This window comes from Podarcis gaigeae, assembly GCF_964106915.1.
Source record: "Podarcis gaigeae genome assembly, chromosome: 6".
Taxonomy (NCBI): Eukaryota; Metazoa; Chordata; class Lepidosauria; order Squamata; family Lacertidae; genus Podarcis; species Podarcis gaigeae.
The window spans coordinates 93,279,625-93,301,053 of record NC_139682.1 but is presented as its reverse complement, the minus strand read 5'-3'; the positions used below and the strand labels follow the sequence as shown (position 1 = coordinate 93,301,053).

The window sequence follows — 21,429 nt, the reverse complement described above, 5'->3', positions numbered from 1 at the left end:
ATGGCAGGCTAAATTTTTTGAATATACAGAATTAGCTAAAATGACATATAGAATAAGAGACCAAAAAGGGACAAAGTTTGATGAAGAATGGGGTAAATTTATGGCATATATAAGAACAAACTGTAGAAGCTTAAAAACTATGGCAGGGTTAACATAATTCCTGTGATGTGCATAGAATGGGAATAAGAATCTACAGGAGGGGATATATCTCAAGAAAACCGAAGCAGGGAAGGAAGGAAGCCTTCCTGTGAGGACACACAGTGTAAATATGATGACTTAAAATGTTGATTGTAAAAGATTGCTTTATTTTCTTGTTGTTTGTGTGTGGAAAACCCAATAAAAAAGAAAAGAAAGAAAGACTCTAAATTCAGACCTGTTTGAGATCTGGAACTCAGAACTTTGGGATGTAATGGACAAACTGACAACTCATGGCTGAAAGAGTCAAACAAACAAGAAAATCACCACCTTTCAATTATCTTGGCATAGTTTTAGTACCTATGCAACATCAGTAGAACATGGCTATAAGCCTCCAAGAAGTCATGGCGATTTGTGGAATGACAGTTTTGTTTAAAAACCAAAATGGGTTAAAAGTTAAATGTAATTATATAGACATATGGTTCATCTGTGAGGTGGAAGTAGTGTGTGTGTGTGTATTCTGTGTATGAATCACTGTTTATCATGGATATATATTGCAAGTAAAGAAAAACACAATGGAAAGAAAGAAAGAAAGAAAGAAAGAAAGAAAGAAAGAAAGAAAGAAAGAAAGAGAAAGGGCTTTGCATTAGCTGCAGCACTGTAAACCACTCTTGCAGTCCCTGAAACTGTTTTTAAAAGGTGGGCTATTTAGCCTTTCCCCCCTCTTCCAAGTTGAGCAGCCAGATGAACAGGATCCTCTAAACAATGTCCTGTCCTGTACGTACTTCATCTAGAGTCTAAAACTACTGTACAAGTTTCATTCCTAGTGCATATATTTCAACATGGGCAAATATTAAAATATATTTGTCTTATTCATCTTTGGAAAATGCCACTTATGTCTTCAATGAAACCTACTTTGAACTCAACTTCATAATCTAACATGGGCTCCACATTAGATGAGACTAATGATTGTACAAAGTTACAAACTGAACTCCATTCTACTTTGATTGGTAGGCATTTCAGCCTTTTATAAATCTATCCAATCTGTACAGCTTTGGCTTCTCTGCTTTTTTGTGAATGTGAGAAGTGATCTAAATATTTAATTTCTAATACACATATTTCTTATATATCAACATCTTAGTTGCAACACATTGAGAACAAATTGGAAGTAGCTCCTAACAGCACAGCTGTGTTGGAGCCTGTCATGGACAGCAAGAAGCCATCCGCAAGTACTACCAGGAAAATAAGTCGGAAAGGTATGTATTTGATTAGAAGAGTCATTCCACAAATAAGCTTGTAGGTGGTTCACACTCCAGTTTGGGATGCCCATCTCACACAACCTTTGGCAAATTGGAAGACTAAAAGATTTGGCACAGGAGGCAAACCTTCTGTGATATATAATGGTAAATGGTAGGTGCTCTCAACTCCTGCAATAAGAAGCTACCTCTTCTAGGAAGTACTTTTACTTAAATTTTTGTTTGGGCACTACCATTGTTAACTGATGCTTAAAGGTACCATAAAGAACAAAAATAAAGATATCATGTGGGGCAGTTTTTAGTACTCATTAACCAGGTGTGTTCTTTTTCAAAACTTGTAATAGCACAGCATTTTATTTTCTGCCACAATTTGGGCATGCTTTAACACTAAACAAACTTCTGTTTTGCTCAGGTTGGGGATTACTGATCTATGTAACTATCCCTTGGTTATTAAAATGTAGTGCAATGTTACCATGGTGTTCTGCACCTCTTGCCTCAGTTTTTGTGTATCTGTGTCCATTGGACTTTTTATTTATTTAACAGCTTGTTAAATCCTATCTTTCCAGTTAAATCATCCAAGATGGCTTTTACATCTATAAAATAGCAACTTATTCATTAGCCCAAAATCTTGAAATATGCCTCTGTTATGACATTATCAGCACACATGTAGCCTTGGTAATAGTATGCTTGGAATGTTAAAGGTAGAGTATCTTGGAAACAGTGTCTGCGTTGTCATAATAGATTGGTGATCACAGCTTTTTCATTCTGACATCAGAGTCTATGTAAAACTAAGGTCCATTTGAGCATTTGTGTTAAATTGTTGAAGTCGTTTGGCTGGAGTCTGTCTCATATCTTTACTCATTACCTTGGTAATGGACTGGATGAGAGCCAATAAACTGAAGCTCAGTCCCGATAAGACTGAAGCTCTGTTAGTGGGTGGTTCCCTAGACCAGATGGATGGGAGATGGCCTGCTCTTGATGGAGTTACTCTCCATCTGAAGGAGCATGTGCTTAGCTTGGGCATTATTCTGGATCTAATCCTGTCACTTGAGGCTCAGGTGGCCTTGGTGGCACAGCGTGCCTTCCAACAGTTTGGGCTGGTGGTTCAGCTGTCCCCCTGTCTGGAGAGCTTAACTTCTGTTGTCTACACTCTGGCAATCTTTAGATTAGATGAATGCAATGTGTTTTATGTGGAGCTGCCTTTGAGGATGGTTTGGAAACTTCAGCTGATGCAGAAATCAGTGGTCAGTTGCTCACTGGGGCAAGGCATCTTGAGCATATAATGACAGTCCTGGCCCTCCTTCACTGGCTGCCAATTAATTTTTGGTCCCAATTCAAAGGGTTAGTTTAACCTATAAAGCCTTCTGTGGCTTAGGACCGCAATGCTTCAAGGACCACCTTTCCCATATAAACTGACCTAGATCCTGTGATCATCTGTGGCTCTTCTTCATGTGCCTCCTCCAGGCAAGTTCTGAAGGGGGAAAACATAAGAACAGGCCTTTTCTGCAGTGATTCCCCATTCATAGAATGCTGTGCCCAGGGAGGCTCGTCTGGCAGCAGTGTTGCATATCTTTAGGGGTCAGGTGAAAACTTTACTCTTCAACCCGACCTTCAGCTGTTAATCAATTTATGGCATTTTAAAGTGTGTGGGGGGGGGGGGAATTGCCCTTTTTTCTTTTTCTCTGTTATTACATTATGTATTTTGTGTTTTATGCTGTAAACCACCCTGTGGTCTTTTGATGAAGGGTGGTATATAAATTTAATAAATCATTATCATCATCATGCCTTGGGGAGTGTACCATAGGACTTTGAGAAAGGCAAAGCTGGAAGGTATGCAGAAAGAACAGCAGGTGCTGGTCTTTTCCCTGCTTGGAACCAGATCTCATAAGTAGTTCACTGGCACAATAGTTAAGGCCTTTCAGTTAATGGCTCACAGGGCTGTGGCTGCTTCCCCACACAATTCATTTTTAGTGCTTTAACTGTTCCCTTTGCCTCAGCATTGAGGCCAGGGAAGATGGGTGTTCGGTAGAAGGCCTCATTGAAAATACTTTGAGATTGGAAGCTAAAGCTAATTTTAAAATAATACAATGTAATCCATGTAATATGATTCCCTCTTCCCTCTGGGAATGATGGATGTTCTGCTACCATTTAGACAAATAGCATAAAATCTGTAAAAATTCTGGCTCATAAACTTTCCAGCGAGGGGGGAAAACGTGGACATTATTGTTGAATCTTATCTGTTGACTAGGAATTGAGTTCACCAAGCTGTCCTTTAAGTGTTCTTTTGAAATACAGGCAACCCCCGAAATGCAGGCTTTTAATATATTTTACAAAGTTTTAAAATAAGTTTGTTACTTTGCTCCAGTTCCTGACCATTTATTTCTGAGCGCCTGAAACTACGTTCTAGAGACTCTGAGGATTATTTAATGTACTCCTGAGTGCTAATTGAGCACACACACACACACACACACCCCTGCAAGATGCATAGAGGATTCCTTGGTTTCTTCTTCAGCTTCCAGGTCTTCCAGCCAGAAGGAGAGGTCCCTTCGCTGCCCCCTTCGTACCACCACTTTGGATAGCAATGTTGGAAAGAATGGACATGTTGAATTTCATGAACCCCTTGTGGCTTCTTTCAGGTCAGTATGAAATAAGAGGAAAGTTTGCTAAGTCATGGAATCAAACCATCAGCACAGAACCTGCCGTTTTTTAAGGAACGAATATTTGTTAACTTCCTATCCCACCTTTGAATCCAAGCAGGTTTTTGTGAGCTGGACGTTGCACAGACTGTTGAAGATGTCAGTTAAATGAGGGGTGAGGGAATGGAGTGGGGAAAGGGAATTGGCTTACTAACTGTGTTGTCTGTTAGAGTAGACTGTTAGGAGTGCTTGTATTCCCTCGCCTGTATCCAGGATGCAACAAAGATTTTGAGGGCTCTTCCTCACTTCATAGAGAAAATTCATGGTGCAGGGGAGATTAGTATTGAAGGAAAAGCACCACCTCTAGTTTTGAATAATTCTGAGCTATGAAGGAGCAGAATCTCTAAAACCTAAACCACCCTGGAAAAAGGACTGAAGTTTAGGTTTTCAGATGCATAACGTGAGACAAAAAAAAAATTTGGTTCCAGTCCCTCACTGCCTAAGACTTCCATGCAGGAAAAAATAAATATATACCCCCACTGCACTGTTAATGTTCAGTGTGCAGTTGTAGACTGCTGAGGCTCTAGCCCTAGAGAACAGCAATCTTGTACATTGGGAAACATTCTGGTTTCAGTTGATGCTTGATGGAGAGGCGTAGAGCCGAGGCAGCTCAGTCTTGCAGGAAAAAAAGATTATGAAGAGGAACCTAAATTTCTTGCACATTCTGTTGTTTTACCTTCAGAACTGCATTATAAGAAATTCAACAAAAATAAGAATAATTTGTTAATTGGATACTTGCACTGTAATAGCGATTCTACTTGCAAAAGTCTTGTTAGATCTTTTGTTCTGTATTTACTATATGTTTTTAGAGCTGATTCTCAGTTTTTTTTTATGTTTACTTCTTTTAGGGGCCCTCCATGGTCCCCACCTTATAAAACATCTTACCAACCGGAGGCTAGATGTTTAAAGCGTAAAGAAGCAGGGAATAAGACTGAAAAAATGAAACATTTTACCTTTGAAAAAAGTGAATCAGATTTGCACAGCAGAGATTTCCAAAGCCCATCTTTTGCCGATGAAACTGTTGTCAGATATTTAAATGACCGACCAGCAATTGATGCCTTACAAAATTCTGAGGTTTTCTTCAAATCTGTATCAGAGGAGGAAAAGGCTGAGAAATCTAGAGATGAATATAGTAAAACTTCTCAGAGTACCACAACCCAGGATGCTGACCTTAAAGAATTGCAGCTGGCAGAATCCTCAGCTTCTTCTACCAATACATCCAGTGCACACAGATTAGATATTTTAAAGCAGCATCGCCGTGAGGCTAAACTGGAAAAACTGAAGGAACGGATTAGGAAGCAATTGGCGCGCCCAGAAGAGCTGAGCAGCAGAGGAAATCATCTGGGATATGATGACCATCCTATACCTGCTGCAGCTGTAACTCCAAAAGTCAGAAAAGTTGCAGCTGCACCTCCTGCTCCTTCATATAAAGGTACATAGCTTGTAAATTGAATCTGTGTGAGAAGAAATATATTTATTTGGTTTGCGAAACCAAGAACGTGGTTTCTGCTGCAACTCTGGGATAGGTGCACCCTACCTTAGATAAAGACAAAGGATTGTTTGAATTCTTATTATTTATTACCTTCCAAACTTTAACTGCATTTCCATCCATGAAGATGTTTTTGTTCAGATGCACTGTATACATTTAGAGTTAAATTTACAAACATTGGATTGTGACTAACTGTAGGGATTAATTGCTTTTATTTCGTTAGTTTCCTTGTCATTGGCGCTAACTATCACAGCTGCCGCCTGTCACGGTCGCACAAGAGATTTTTCTGATACAGCTTGTAGGAAACCACTGGCTGTACATGCACAGCAGTCACACAGTACAGTCTTTGCATTTTAGCGGTTCTGTGGGCACCAGTCAGTCATGTGTATAAACTATTCTGAAGTGTACTTGACCCCCTCATTGCAACTTTTTTTATTTTCCAGGAATGTATCTTATTTTTCTGTTACGTAATAATTCTGTACAGAAATTTCTTGTTTAATCTATTTTATGCTACATGGATTTGGAATCTGAGTTTATTTATTTCCAGTAACAAATGTATTGGATGTTTAAAACAGATAAATTATGTCCACATTATGCATTGGTCACCTTTATGTTAACCAATTGTTTTAAGGCAAAGTCAGCTAAATATAGGTATACTACTTTTGTTAGGATTCAATCCATCAGAAGCCAAGATCCGTACACCTGATGGAAAGGTGTGGCGTGAAGAGGAATTTATTAATCTCAGTAGAGAGTTAGGTCCTGACTTAGAACTGCAATTAGCAGGTAAGTAGAAAACATTATTCTTATTCTTATTTTTATTCTTATTTACATAGCTATACCATCCTTCAAAGGATCACAGAATGGTTTACAGTATAAAAGCACAAAACATCTTATTAATAGCCACATGGAAAGCAAAGAACAGCTACACATCCTACATAATTAACCTGTAAATTAACAAAAACTTATAGCCCTACTTCCCAGACTTCTTAGATTAAAGAAAAAACAAAAATGAAAGATTATGAAGTCTATCTTGAAAGCCTGATGTTGTGTATTTAAATTCCGATAGGCTAGAGACTAGCTAAGAAGGCAAGCTGCTACAGTTCTGATACATGTCTTTGTGTGTTCTTTTAGTTGTGGCAATGATTCTCTCACACTGTTTTTCAGAAGACAATTTGACTGTGAAAGAGACACCTGCTGGAAAAGCCAAGGGGAAAAAAGCAACCAGACCAGTGCGCAAAATCCAGAAAGTGGCCCAACTTTCAAGTCCCGATTCCAAACCAGGTCAATTCAAGTTAGCATTTAAACACAAGCGTTGGCTTGCACTCTTTAAACATTGTTCAGTTTTTTCTTCTTTTGATCTAGACACCGCCCTCCACCACTGGTGCTCCCCCTCCTTTTTTGCAATCTTTGCGGTGTCCTGAAGTTTATATTGCTAATGAAGCACTGGAAATTTACTCCGTATGTCCTTCTTGGTTCTTTGTTTTAGGTAGTACCAGTGTAATATGTACATCATCCTGGCGGGAGGGACTGAGACTTGCAAAGAAGATACTGGGTCCAGCACCTAAAGTAGGGCAGCAGGACCAACAGCCATTATCCATTGACAGAGCTGGCAAGGATAAGCCCACTAAATCTGGTAAGCTAAGCTTTGTGTACCAGGTATGGGGCAGATAATAATATGGCTGCGGAGCAGCAATCATGCTGTCGATGGTTCCCTGACATTTGTGGCCTTTCAAATTTGGTGCCAAACACAAGCCCCTCTGGAATTGGTTCCGCTCTTGGGCTCCCAAGTGCAGCCGATCCCTGCCGAAAGCAGGGTTCAAATCACTGCTTATAACTGCTAGGATCGGCTGCACTTGGGGGTGCATGTTTGGGAATGGGATGCTGAGGTTTTGCAAATATTGGCCACCCCTGATTTGCACCGGGGTCGTGTTCTGGGTCATCGAGCGCAACAAAGACTGCTCCCTATCTGGCTTGCTCTTGCTGTGCTGTAGAAAGGACATTATGCATTTGACGAAGAACTGTCAACTGGAAAAGGAAGCAATAGTGCACATTTGCATTGTCTGCATTAGGGGTGTTGTTGAATGACAGCTCCATCAGTCTCAGCCATCATTGTCAATGGTCAGGATGAGTATAGTCTAACATAAGTGGAGGACCACAGATTCCCCATCTCTGGTCTGAGGAGCTTTCCACCATATATTTAGTTTTCTGAGATCTCCTGAGGCTTTGGGTGACACCAGTGTAGCTCTTAACTCAACCATTACCTTGGAAATTGGTTCTGGTTTGGATATCTTGAAGGATCGTGTTTTCTCTCCTAGCTGACACCTTTGTTGTCACTGTCTATTTACTTTTCCTCTTCTCTTCTGCTAGAACTGTAAGAAAGTTAGGAAGGGCAGATGGTAATACCCCAGCATCTTTGACAACTTGAACATTAGACTAGTGACAGTTTGGTAACTTCCCCATCCAGTATCGGATGAGATAGCTTGTGTGCAACAAGTCATGTGTGACTGTGATTGAAACAGAACAATAGAATTGGGACGCAGCTGGTTTCAAGTTGTTTATTTCATTTTCAGTAAGTGAAATGGCCTATGGCCATGAGCCACTAGAATTAAATAGCCTTGTTTACCTCCTACCCAAGGGACTATCAGATAGATAAAAATAACTACTCTTTTACATGAGATATTGGAGCTTAAATGATATTGCCTTGCTCAAATCCAATCAGTTTAATTTTCACCTTCCTTGGCTGTGATTTCAGCTCCTCAGTATTATTGAGTTGCTGTTGTATACAATCTCAGCCATTAATCCCTTCTTGGCATTCCACTGTCAATGTCTTTTCCCACAAGAACTGTTGAGATTTCTGACTGCTGATCCAGCTTCTATACACTTTATCAGAAGTCTTCAGATTTGCCTTAAAAAATTGCCACAGCTGAAGTTTTTTTATAATATAAATGCCCTTCAATGCTTGATTGAGCCAATTTTACTCTAGAAATGCTGAAAATCTATGTGGAAGTTGTTTTAAGCAGCATATGCAAGGTGGTCCATGGGGTACTGGTGCATAAGAGGAACTTTTCTGCGGCGGACCCCAGATTGTGGAATGCCTTCTCCTTTGAATGGTTTCTAGCCTTGTCATTATATACATTTCAACATTGGGTCAAGATGCATCTTTTTGCATGGTTTAATTGTATTGAGCTGCATATTACCTGCCCTGGGACCATATTTTGGCAGGTTGACTATATATGCCTATTAAAGAAGTAAACTAATATTGGAAACTCTTATAATCTTGGCACTGGTGCTTGGTGACAGATTAAATTAACCTAAGTGGGTATTTTTCACTGCAGAAGTTGCTCTAATTCTTTACCAGTGAATAAACTGATATCCTTATCAGAACTATGATCCAACATGTTTACCCAAAGGATCTTAAGATGCTGTGCATAGATACAGGGCCAAGCTTCCAGATTAGAATTCGTAGAAGCTACTACTACTTGGTGTGTGTGTGTTTGTGTTTTTGCTTGTATGTGTTCTATAAGGAACCATGTTCACACAGTGTCCCATCAGCATGGCCATTTCTAGTGAAAATCTGAGAAGAATATCAAATACAGTAGCCCACTTGGCAAAATATGCATTGCATTCTGGCTTCAGTACAGGATGAAATTTAACAGTGTCCATTCACAAGTGGAACATTTGATCCTGGTGAGGCGTTCCCCTTTTCTGCTGTAGAACTTTCCAAAACTGCTCCAGAAGGTTTGGGCACTACAATGCAGACAGGGAGGTACAGGATGAAAGAGAGGAAGGAGTAATTTTGCTTGCACGAGCTGAAGTCCAGCGTCAACCACGCTTGCAGCCTATTTCTGTTTTTGATGTGTTCAGGTTTTTGCAGCTCGTTTCTTGTAGCCCTTGCTAGAATGTCTCATGGTTTCTTTCTAAAGTGCTTAAGTGGACAGGCTTTTAACACTTAACAAAAAGCTGCCACATGAGAGGTCAAATAAATAGATCCACCTTGCCTTACAAGTGGAGAGTGTCTAACACTACTTTTGTCCCCCTATCCCCACCCCAGTTTTCCACAGTGAAAAGACAGACACTAATTTCAAGTTGGATGTGACCATAGAAACCCGATCAAGAAATTCTGAAAGATCACAAAGTAAAGTCAGAGTGGAGAATAACACGAAGAAAAAAGAATCGACTTTTCCCGATTCAAAACGGAAAGAAGACCATGTAAACAAGGACTTCTTGCCCGTGGAGATCCGTGGAATGCTTGATGACCTGCAGCTAGACTCTGTATCTCAGGGTGCAGAACAAATGAGGGATGAAGGAAGACAGGATCAAAAATCACCACCTTTTGCATTTATTAGGAGCCACAGTCCAACCAAAAGAAAGCCAGATAAGCTTTCTGCCAATGAAGAGCCTCAAGTCACTTCTAAGAAACGCTATTATGATGCAGATGAAGTTCGCCAGTATATTGCTAGACAAAAAGAGGAAAGGAAAAAGAGGCAGAATGAAGAGAAGAAAGCGCAGAAAGTGGCAACAGAACAAAAGAACAAAAGACTTCAGGAACTTTACAAGAAACAGAAAGAAGCTTTTGCTAATAAGACCAAGGAAACATTGGCTCCTGAATTAGCCACCAAACAACTACAAGAAACATACTCAAAACTGTTTCTGGAGCAAACCTTACTGGAGGAGCCCCTGGTCCCTGGACACGAGGTACAGGGATAGCTATTTTGCAAGATTTGTTTGGGTTTTTCCTTGCAGTTTGAAAGTTTGTATTAATGTCATTTTTTTTTTAAGAAAAGATTTGTAAAGTATGAGCAGCAGTAAAAGATAGGCATTAGGTTTGCACATGCCGAATAATGCTCAAACTGAGGTTTTGATTGCGCCTGCAGTGTGTAGCTCTGGTAGGAGCAAGAAACATGCCCAGAGTTAAAAATGGCTGCAGCTATAGCACACAGCATTTGTCATTGCATAGACATGGGTGGTGCTGTGGGTTAAACCACAGAGCCTAGGGCTTGCTGATCAGAAGGTCAGCGGTTCGAATCCCCACGATGGGGTGAGCTCCCATTGCTCGGTCCCTGCTCCTGCCAACCTAGCAGTTCAAAAGCACGTCAAAGTGGAAGTAGATAAGTAAAAACCACTCTGGCGGGAAGGTAAACGGTGTTTCCGTGCATTGCTTTGGTTTGCCAGAAGCGGCTTAGTCATGCTGGCCACATGACCCAGAAGCTGTACGCCGGCTCCCTTGGCCAATAAAGCGAGATGAGCGCCGCAACCCCAGAGTCAGTCACGACTGGACCTAATGGTCAGGGGTCCCTTTACCTTTACCTTTAGAGTAAGAATCCAGACGTTGGGTAACATGGGTGTTGATCGATATAAGCATGTTGATCAATTTAACTACCCAGCTCGTATTCTGAAAAAGCGTTGATGAGGGGAAGGCAGGAAGCTCAGGCGCACCAAGGGGCAAATTATGTAATGTGTGTGTGGCAGCTCCTGTGAAGGGTGTAGACCTTTAAATGTTACCTCGGCATCCAGTTGTGCCTGATTTGGCACAATTTCCCTTCCTCCCACACCAGCCTCCTGTCCTGCTGTATCCCGCTTTGTTCAGGAGGGTCTCCTGACTGCCCAGGAAGGCTTTTTGGAAAGGAGTGTTTTGGTGTCCCCTCATTAGACCTTCCTTTTCCTTTTTTTTTCCTTTTTTGCCGTAGTTAGGATTACAGCCATCATATATTCTAATAAAGGGATGCGGGTGGCGCTGTGGGTTAAACCACAGAGCCTAGGACTTGCCGATCAGAAGGTCGGCAATTCGAACCCCTGTGATGGAGTGAGCTCCCGTTGCTCGGTCCCTGCTCCTGCCAACCTAGCAGTTCGAAAGTACGTCAAAGTGCAAGTAGATAAATAGGTACCACTCCAGCGGGAAGGTAAACGGCGTTTCCGTGTGCTGCTCTGGTTCGCCAGAAGCGGCTTAGTCATGCTGGCCACATGACCCGGAAGCTGTACGCCGGCTCCCTCGGCCAGTAAAGCGAGATGAGCACCGCAACCCCAGAGTCGGTCACGATTGGACCTAATGGTCAGGGGTCCCTCTACCTTTATATTCTAATAGTGATCTTGAATCCCTGATTACCAGTCACATGTAGCCAAAATTACAACATCCACACCCCACCAAGGGATTTATTGGCAGTCTTGGGAGAACCCCATCGTTTGCAGAAGTAGAAAGAATACTGACTTAAATATAAGGTGTTCTTGCCAAAGGACCAGCTAATATGGCTAATATGTTGTTACTTTTGTCTAGTGCAGAAAACAAATGTCAGCTGTTTGCCTGGTCACTTGGGATTTCTTACATGTTTAACTTTTTTTATTTTGATTAATTCTAACAGAATTTCATGTTTCAAAAATACCTCCATTTTTCTTCCCAGGCCAAACCTGGATATCAACCGTCTGGAGAATCTGATAAAGAAAACAAAGCGCAGGAGCGCCCGCCCAGTGCATCTTCCAGTAGCGATATGTCTCTCTCTGAAGCTGCTCCTCCTCCTCTTATTAGGTAAGAAAGCAAGACTATCTTTAAGGCAACTTGTAAGTATTTTAATAGAAAATTAAACACTATTTTTTGTAAAAAATCACTGTTGCGACCTGAGAAACGTGGTACAGTATAGTAGAAAATGGTCTTAAGATGACTTAGCAATATGCCCTTTGTAAGCAGCAGCAAGATTGGAGGACTTGTCCTGCAAACATAAGTGACATTTTAAAATTCAGCACTTTAGATTCTGTAAGATTCTGCATTATAAGAATGATAGGTCCCTGCATGAAATACAGGTTAAAAAAGCAATCACCTTCTTTATGCGTAGTCACTGCTGTGTGTGTGATGGGATTCTATGACACTGCATAAAAAATACATACATATTTTGAGATAAAGAACTTTCCTTAATACAAAATGCCCTTATTGTTACAACAGTATTCTTGAAAGCTTATGGGCAATGCCTACTGAAACCTCAGAAGCCCAAGTGGTGACTGGGAAGATTTCCAGTGGCTGAGGTTCCTGTTAGTATCTTTTTCCTCCTCTGTGACTAGAAAATCAAGATAAATTATTTTGAAAAACAAGTTGAGCATGATTGAGTTAATGGAAATTTGCTGAGTTGAAAGGTGTTGTAGATTTCAGTTCTCTTGCTTTTTTAAAAAAAAATATATATATTATTTTCCAACATTATACATACATATCTAATCCAAATTGACATTGTTTGACTTCCACCCACCCACCCCTGGTTTCCAATTTTTTCCCTTTTCTTCTCCTTGCATATATTTATTTTTCTCCAATTACTTTCAGCTTCTTTTTCCAGTCCTAATTCTATTGTTACTTTATAAATGTTACATCAATCCTGCTAATGTTTTAGCGCATTTACAGTGTTCTTTAAACTAATCTATAATTTTTTTCCATTCTTGGTTAATTTTTTTCTCATCTTGGTGCCTGATCTTCATGGTCAATTTTGCCATTTTGGCATAGTCCGTCACCTTAGTTATCCATTCTTCCTTCTTTGGGACGTTTTCTTCCTTCCACTTCTGGGCAAGTAGCATTCTGGCTGCTGTAGTAGCATACATAAGTAGTCTCTTTAAATTATTTGGCACTTCTTCTCCTGTTATTCCTAGTAAAAAAGCCTCTTTTTTAAAAGAAAATGTTAATAGATTTCAGTCCTCTTGGTGCAGGATTTGGGAAACTTGAATGCTAGGTTCCTTAAAGTTGAGCATTTTTGCAACAAAAGTTTAATCAGTTTGTAATTATTATCTGAATAATCTGTATTTTTAATATAGCAGATATAAATTTATGTTGAACCATTTTATGCACAATGCTTTTTATCTTCCTAAAGTAACAAAGTGGCTTTCAGTATATAAAGAAAAGTAATGCATTTGTTCAGCTTTGTATGGGGGGATCGGGGAAAATCTAATCTGGGCTAAGAAGTCTAGTTTTAAAAATGATTTCCAATACGTTAACATTTGTTCACATTTAATAGTCAAACATTGTTCAGTCTTCATTATTCCAAGTTTATGAGAATTCAACTTTTTTGTTTATAGGAATAACCCTTTATGGATTCAGCCAGATAGGCTGACTTCAGAAGCCCAGCTTTCTTCCCAACAACCTTCAATGGTCTTGACTGGAGGATTTGTCTCCCAGCTTTTGGCCCTAGATCACACACATGTCTTGCAAAACGACTTTGACTCTGCATTACCAAGCAGAAGGAGTTACAGTGCAGCTGTGGGATCAATGCCTTTGGCATCTCAGCCATTTATGGCATCTGCTGTACAGCCTACCATTAATCAGTATAAAAGTAAACTGAACCGCATTGAAGCCCTGAAGGCAACAGCAGCCTCTTTGTCGAGCCGAATTGAAAGCGAAGCCAAGAAGTTAGCCGGGGCCAGCATTAACTATGGTGAGGTGTGGAATTCTGACCGTGACTTGTTGCAAGGAGATCAGGGCGATGGCCGTTGGGCAAAGGCCAGCAGCCCCCCTGTGGAAGAAAGCGATGTCTTTTCAGCCAGGCTCCAGAAGATGTTGGGTGCTTGCACCCCACATGCAAGTTTTGATGATAACCTTCCCGGTGTTGGAAACCTTGGTGAGTTTAAAAGGCTCCCAGAGACCCTTGGCCCTCGGGCTGCAGCTATCAGCCTTCCAGGTAACTACAGAGCTGAAGGAATGCTAGGAGATCTGTCCAAAAAACAAGCATGCTCCCCAGGGGCTGAAAGTAAAGTTGTAGCTCCGCGTGATGGTAGCATAGAGTCAATAAGTGAGGGGCCAATCAGTGATGGTCTTGCATCTGAGGAGGAAGGAGAAAGGCATGAGCATCCAACTTTGAAGACTGTGGAAGTGTTAAAGGAAAAAGAATTCTGTGCTGCAGATATAGCTGGCTATGAGCCCATAAAAGACGTTCAGAAGGAGGCAGAGAAGTGTTTACTCATTTTTAGACATATAAGGAGTACTTGGGAAGAACTGATAAAGGGGAGTCCCCATAGTGCCATCAACGTCTTTACAAAACATTACCAGCAGAGTGGGAAAGGTAAGGCAATGAGAGACTTATTGCTGCCTCTGGTCTTTCGTTGGTGTAATTGTCAAAATGACTGCACTTCCATGACAGTTGAAATCCTGAGCTCTTTAAGTTACGTTATAAACCTGTAGCTCGGATTTTGTGTTGGTTTTTTTTGCTGATACCAGTATTTGCTGATAAGCAAGAAGTTTTCAGTCCTTTTTGAAAATTTTGGCAACTACTTCTTTACTATGAAATCACTTAACTGTCTTCAGATTATAATTGAACGTTGTTGCATATAAAGGAAATTTTCCAGAGCTGCTCTTAATGGGCTTTGGATCTCTGTCAGCAAGATTATTTGGCATGCTTCTGAAATACAGATTACTTTCTTTTTGCATTTGCACCTCTTGCAGGAATTGAGCAGTGGTCAGAGCAAGCACCACCAACTCGGGAATCTTTCCTTCCAGTCATGAGTCCCCCAGCTAGCATTGTTTCATATGAAGATGATTTCATTTCCTCACAGGAAAGTGTAACCATTGCAGATAAAAGAGTTACTCTTGAGCCCAGGTACTTAATGAGTTCACAAATGGCAGCGAAGATCAATGAAAAACCATGTTCATTAAATAAAGAACTATTACAGAGTTGTTTTTCATCCCTGAATGGGAAGGGAACGCTTCCTTGCTATAGAGTATGGTAAATCTGAGTTTTGGCACAGAGCAGAGTAAATGAATACTTCGTCTATTTAAAACAGCTTTCAAGTCACAACCTGGTACAGTGGTGCCTCGCAAGACGGAAAACCCGCTAGACGAAAGGGTTTTCCGTTTTGGAGGCGCTTCGCAAAACAAATTTCCCTATGGGGTTGCTTCGCAAGACGAAAAAATCTTGCGTCCCCCAGCGGTTTTTTTTTTTTTTTGCTTTTTTTGCCCTTTTCCTAAGCCGCTTATCAGCTGTTCCGCTGATAAGCCGCTTAACAGCTGATCGCTGGAAGCCGCTTGACAGCTCTAGCACTAATCCGCTAAGCTGTCAATGGGCTTGCTTCGCAAGATGAAAAAACCGCTAGATGAAGAGAATCGCGGAACGGATTAATTTCGTCTTGCGAGGCACCACTGTACTTTTTTATGGCACGAATGACACTCAGCTCAACTGTTTTTGAAAATCCTGAATTATCAACCTGAAAATTATTTAAGTACTACAGAATTCCCTTTGCTGGTGTTTCGAATCAGGATTGACATCTATTTAATCTATTTAAGAGACCTAGAGAAAGTAACTATTTAACTTAATTTATTAATTCAGTTGATTTTTCAATATAGATATTTCAATATCCTTAAGGGTGTTGGAGAATAGGAACTCAGTTTTGAACACAAACATTATGGCATAATTAAAAGGAAAGGTGTCTGTAATAGTTTACATGCAGGTCCCACTATCCATCCACTGGATACCCACCAGTTCACTTATCCAAACATAAAGAATTATACACTCCGCAGAGTCAGATATCTGAACAGCTGGAGCTTGCCCACTTTGTGCTTTGCTTTTCAGCGGCATTCATTCTGGGGCTGAAACCATGGAGAGAGGAAGAGGGAGATAGAGCAGACCAATCAAGAGAGCAGGACAAATCAGTTTTTCTGTCTCTCTTTTGCTGGCTGGCTACAGCCATTTTGGGAGGAGGAATGCATTGTGGGCAGATGGCTGGTCCTGCGTGTAATTCCTGATTGTGACAACATCTACTTAAATATATATATATATATATATATATATATATATATATATATGCTTTTAAGATTCAGCCCAAATATTAATGGGCTAAACCATAATTCAACTATACATTAAAGCTTGCAGGTCTAGCCCAGGTGCCTATCTTAAGCTATATGCAAAGTTGTTTAAAATTCAGCTGCTTTTAAAGGTAAATAGAAGTCTTGCTCTTGTGCCTTGTAAAGCTTTATTAAATAATTTAAAATGCTCATTACACAAGTAGTATAAATGTAACTGAGAAAGCCCAGCAATATTTTACTTCCGTGTCTATATTGACAGTGGCAGCAGCCCCAGCCTCAAAGAAGAGTTTGCCACCAGAAAGTCATTGTACGAGCAGCCAGCTGTAGACTTTACCCACCATTCCTCAGGAACACTTTCTGCAGGTTCTTCCAACTCGTCTGCATCGTCTAAAAAAAGAGTGAAAAAGGAAAGTAAGTGCCATTTACTACGCTCCCAAATCTGCGTTGAAACCTTTGGCAAACCTTCTGAAAATGTCAAGTGTACTCGTCAAGTGGGGGAAAGTATATATATTTATTTTATATTTAAATTGCTTTTTGCCAAAATATGTGTTACAGAGTCAGAATCTTTCAGCACAGTTTCAAGTGCCTCTCTGAGGGAGGAAAACAAAATGTTGCCAGGGTCAGAGTATGGATCTCAACAGGTGAAGAATGCATCACCTAATAATGGAATATCTCATAGAGAAGAGAAGAGCCCAGATTCTGACAGCACTTTAGAAGAACTTTCTGATCACTCCTTGATGAGGTAAAGTGAACCACTTCATTTAGTAATCATAATCATATATTGGCTTAATAAACTGAGTGATGTCAATGAGTCTTTCCCCCATGTATTCAGACTTTTTGCTTGTGCAGCGAAGCAAAGAGCCATATTTAACAGCTTTAGAACAAACCAGGTTTTTAAACCACAGTTTGAAATTGATCTAATAACCTAGCCTGTTCTGAAGCTGGTAACCAGAATGTCCTGGTTTAGATGAAATAGGAAATTATGATTGATTAGAGATTGCTTCATTTGATTATATCACAAAGGGAAGAGCGAGGGTGGATGCTTGTGTGGGCAAAACAGTAATTTAATATCTCTGTTTTAAAACCGAGGTATGATAATATGAACTATACCAATATTTTTGAAGTAACATATAAGCTCTTCAAATAGTTGGAAAACTGTATTTTGTGTGTGTAAATCTCAACTATTGCCAGAGCTTTTTTTCCTGGGGTACTCAGTGTGGGCAGTACTGCCACATTTTTTTCCAAGAAGAAAGGTTAAAAGTGTGGCACATACTGATGAGTATCGGGACAATTTTTTCTAGAAGAAAAGCACTGGCTATTACTCTTTTCTTTGGAAATACTGATGGAAATATATGATACTTTTCAAACTGGTTTTGCTGTGTGACTACTTTTTCTTCAAAGAATAAAGACTTGCTTCAATTTTTGTTTAACTTTTCTGTTAGTCTCCCAGATAAGATAAAGTCTCCAAGGACTCCAGGCTCTCCTCATTCTCCAAGCTTACAGAAACCATTGGATCCTGCAGTAAATACAGCAGAAAAAAATAGCCCCCTGTCAAACTCTCCAGGGACTATAACCTCTGGACCCAAGGCAAACCATGCCTTCTCTGATATGAACCTTGGAACCAACAGGACTGGAGCAGGTAACATGAATGGTGAGCTGGCAAAAAATAGATGGCTCATGATGCTGCTTACTCTTCCTATGTTTCTAAAAAGTGTGATTTACACGAACACGTAGGTGTTTAGTATTTCATATTTATCTTACAGGTACCATGCGCTTCTCACCTGCTGGTCTCCAACATCGTATGTCAGCAGAACTTAATTATTTAAGTGCAATTGAGGAGTCTGTTCGCCAGATCTCTGATGTTGAACGGGTCCGAGGTATATCACTTGCTCAGCAAGAAAGTGTTTCACTGGCTCAGATTCTAAAGGTAACCGTAGGCGTTATTATCTCTGCCTTATTTGCTGTATGCACTCCTCTGAAATATCTCACTCAAAGATAAGAGTGGTTGCGATCAGATGAATATTGTTATATTTCCATTAAAGCTACAAAACTAGTAGGTTCTTGTTCGAAAATGAACAAAATCTGTGGTTCCTGAAAATGATAACCACATTTGTCATAAGTAGCTATGTGCAATTTCAATACTTCATACCACAAGTTTTGTTTATTGCAGTATTACTGTATAGGGTGGAAGTTGTGAACTTTGTAAAATAGGCAATGAAAGTCCTGAGATACACTAAAAGTATAAGTGCTAATCATTAATGAAATATTTAGGATTCAGTGACAGGAGCATTAATATCCTTATGGAAATATATTTTAAGTGTAAGGTACTTTGAATTACATTGTATGCAAAAAGGCAGGATATAAGTTAATAAACTAAAACTAAACTAAACTTAATCCGTAGGCACAGCAGCAACGACATGAGCACGACTTGGCTCTTCTGAAGCTCAAGGCAGAGCAAGAAGCTCTGGAAAGTCAGAGGCAACTGGAAGAGGCGATGAAGAAAGCAGCTCAGGTAACGAGGTCTTTCAAACAGTATGTAAAACTTAAAAGTAGAATTCTTTTCCTGTGGAGAAATTGGTGCGAATGGATTCTAATCCATATCTCACAAATAGTAGGCAACAAAAAATCGGGTCATCTCAATGTACTTCAGAAAAAGCTCTTGTTCTAGAAGTGCAAGATTTTAGAAGCTGCAACATTAGTGGGTCGGGGGCACTATGGGTTTCAGACACAAAATAGCTACCATGTGGGCCACAACATATCACAAAATGGCTGCCATGTGTTAATTTGGAGATCCAGTCAAAGCCAGGGCACACCATGCCAAATACTGACACTTCCTAAGCCAAGGAAATGACAGGAAGTGAGGTCTTTGGACCTAGCAGATCACACAGACAGGATGTCTCATTTAAAAAATAATACTGTACTGAATAACACATATTGTATTCAGAACTCAAAAGCATCAGTTCACGTTGATCAGTTCATACCCAGCACCTCCACTTCTGCCTGACACACTCCCTACGCTCAACAAAATTTAAAGTGTATTGTTGCAAAGTGTGTCTCAATGAGGATCGTGCCCTAATAGCAAAGGTGCTGGGCATGTCATAATAATTTATAATTTATACCCCACCCATCTGGCTGGGTTTCCCCAGCCACTCTGGATGGCACACAATAGAATATTAAAAAACATGATAAGACATCAAACATTAAAAACTTCCCTGAACAGGGTTGCCTTCAGATGTCTTCTAAAAGTCAGATAGTTGTTTATTTCCTTGACATCGGATGGGAGGGAGTTCCACTGGGCAGGTGCCACTACCGAGAAGGCCCTCTGCCTGGTTCCCTATAACCTCACGTATCGCAATGAGGGAACTGCCAGAAGGCCTTCAGAGCTGGACCTCAGTGTCTGGCCTGAACGATGGGGTGGAGACGCTCCTTCAGGTATACTGGTATATCAGGTTTGTCTGGCCAAGGCAAATCTACATTTTCTATGAAAGCAAATAGTCCAGGTTCCAGATGCTGTATTATGGTGTGTCAATCACATTTTCATCATTTTTATATCTCCATTTCAATGGAGCTGATTTTAGTATGATTCTGGTGGATACAACCCCACATAACCTCTGCTCTAACAAGCTCACATTTGCCACAACGTACATCTTGTTGGAAGAAAAGAATGAAAAGCCAAAATAGTTTATCTATGCCACTTTTGTGTGCACAAGTTTAAATAAAATTGTTTATTTCTTTTATGTCCTAATCATTTACCATGAGTTTCAAGCATTTATTATTGCCTGAACAGATTTTTTTCTGCTTTGACAGTCACAGAAACATTAGAGCCAAGTATCTCATCCAGTTTTTGCTTCTGTGCGTAAAGAAGAATTAAAACCAACAAAAATACGTTTGGCATACTCAAATTCCAGTTTGGCCCCTTTGGCACCTGAACTAAAGTAGAACTTTTTTTTTTAATACATAGGGCCATGCAGAATCTATCCAGCAGCTGGTACAGTCACAACAGGAGAAAGCAGATGCTTTACAGGAGACCACTTGCAAAATTGCAGCTCAGCAGGCGGAGACTGCTCTGCTCACCACAGAAGCTGCTAGCCAGATACGTGAGGTTAGATTCTGCTCTGAAATCCTTGGCAAGCTTGGCCTCGTGCAGAATGGTTGCTAAAGCTAGCTTGCTGATTGTAACTAAGAGCTCTTCAGCAGACTACTTTGGGAAAGGAAAGCACGCTGCCTATTTGAAGGATGGGAGGGAGAGGATGTGTGTGTGCGCTTAATTTCTCAAATATTAACTTACGAAAAGTACATCTGACTGTGCTTCTTTATTCAGATGACAGAGCTTGCAAGAGTCCAGATCTCTGATGCCATTGGTGCTCCTGCAGCCCCAATTACCACACTGTTTGACCAAGAGCGGAAGCAACATTCAGCATTCATAAAGAAGCTAAAATCTCATAATACAAGCAGGTATTTTAGATGACATTTTAGTTCTTAGAATAGATTGTGAGCGGTGTTTCAACAGAGGCATGAAGCCAGACTCCAGAGAAACACCCACCACCACTGATAATGCAAAGGTGAGGGAGGGGAATATGATGTCCGCATGAGTTCCAGGCAACTCCCCAAGGCTGCTCTTTACTTTCTTTTCCCTGTCTCGTCAATAAAGAGTAGTCCCCCCTTTTCCTTTCAGCCCTTGTGACCTTTTATTGTTTGATTTTCTACACTAGCAGCCAATACTGTAACTAGGCAGGTCATTTGGCTCCAGCATTAGAGTGTAGAAGGGAATTCTTAAGGAAAGGGAATACAGTCAAACCTTGGTTCCTGAACGGCTTAGTTGCCGAATGTTTCAACTCCCTAATGTCGAAAACCCAGAAATGATTTTCGGAGGTCGACTGTCTGTCGCAGCAGACAAGCGGCTTCCGACCGGCTCTTCCATTTGCAAGAGCCAGTCAGAAGCTGCACCTTGGAAGTCAAACGTTTTGGAAGTCGGACATCCTTCTGGAACGGATTACGTTCGACTTCCGAGGTTTGACTGTATGTGCATTTGTACTTGTTGGGTTTACTTGATAGTCCCTTGATTGACTTATTGTAGGCATCAGGGAAGACTTT

At 40.5% G+C, this 21,429-nt stretch overlaps 1 protein-coding gene across 47 annotated transcripts in view; it reads left to right on the top strand.

The window, feature by feature from the left end:
• The window catches only part of CEP350 (centrosomal protein 350), a 61,434-nt gene that overhangs the window by 12,965 nt on the left and 27,040 nt on the right, over positions 1 to 21,429 (top strand). For 10 of the 47 annotated variants that reach the window (XR_014565505.1, XM_083743673.1, XM_083743635.1 and 7 more), the window contains 17 exons: positions 1,277 to 1,391; positions 3,904 to 4,027; positions 4,936 to 5,519; positions 6,246 to 6,359; positions 6,741 to 6,857; positions 7,063 to 7,209; positions 9,628 to 10,271; positions 11,972 to 12,096; positions 13,620 to 14,599; positions 14,980 to 15,133; positions 16,595 to 16,746; positions 16,891 to 17,077; positions 17,778 to 17,986; positions 18,099 to 18,262; positions 18,737 to 18,847; positions 20,297 to 20,437; positions 20,657 to 20,790. Coding sequence is in view for 43 of the 47 variants with exons in the window: in XM_083743673.1 (XP_083599799.1) it covers positions 1,277 to 1,391; positions 3,904 to 4,027; positions 4,936 to 5,519; positions 6,246 to 6,359; positions 6,741 to 6,857; positions 7,063 to 7,209; positions 9,628 to 10,271; positions 11,972 to 12,096; positions 13,620 to 14,599; positions 14,980 to 15,133; positions 16,595 to 16,746; positions 16,891 to 17,077; positions 17,778 to 17,986; positions 18,099 to 18,262; positions 18,737 to 18,847; positions 20,297 to 20,437; positions 20,657 to 20,790 (4,202 nt within the window). In the remaining 4 variants the exon portion in view is untranslated. The remainder of the gene's footprint in view (positions 1 to 1,276; positions 1,392 to 3,903; positions 4,028 to 4,935; positions 5,520 to 6,245; positions 6,360 to 6,740; positions 6,858 to 7,062; positions 7,210 to 9,627; positions 10,272 to 11,971; positions 12,097 to 13,619; positions 14,600 to 14,979; positions 15,134 to 16,594; positions 16,747 to 16,890; positions 17,078 to 17,777; positions 17,987 to 18,098; positions 18,263 to 18,736; positions 18,848 to 20,296; positions 20,438 to 20,656; positions 20,791 to 21,429) is intronic. The other 37 variants (XR_014565504.1, XR_014565506.1, XM_083743652.1 and 34 more) reach the window with 10 other exon arrangements.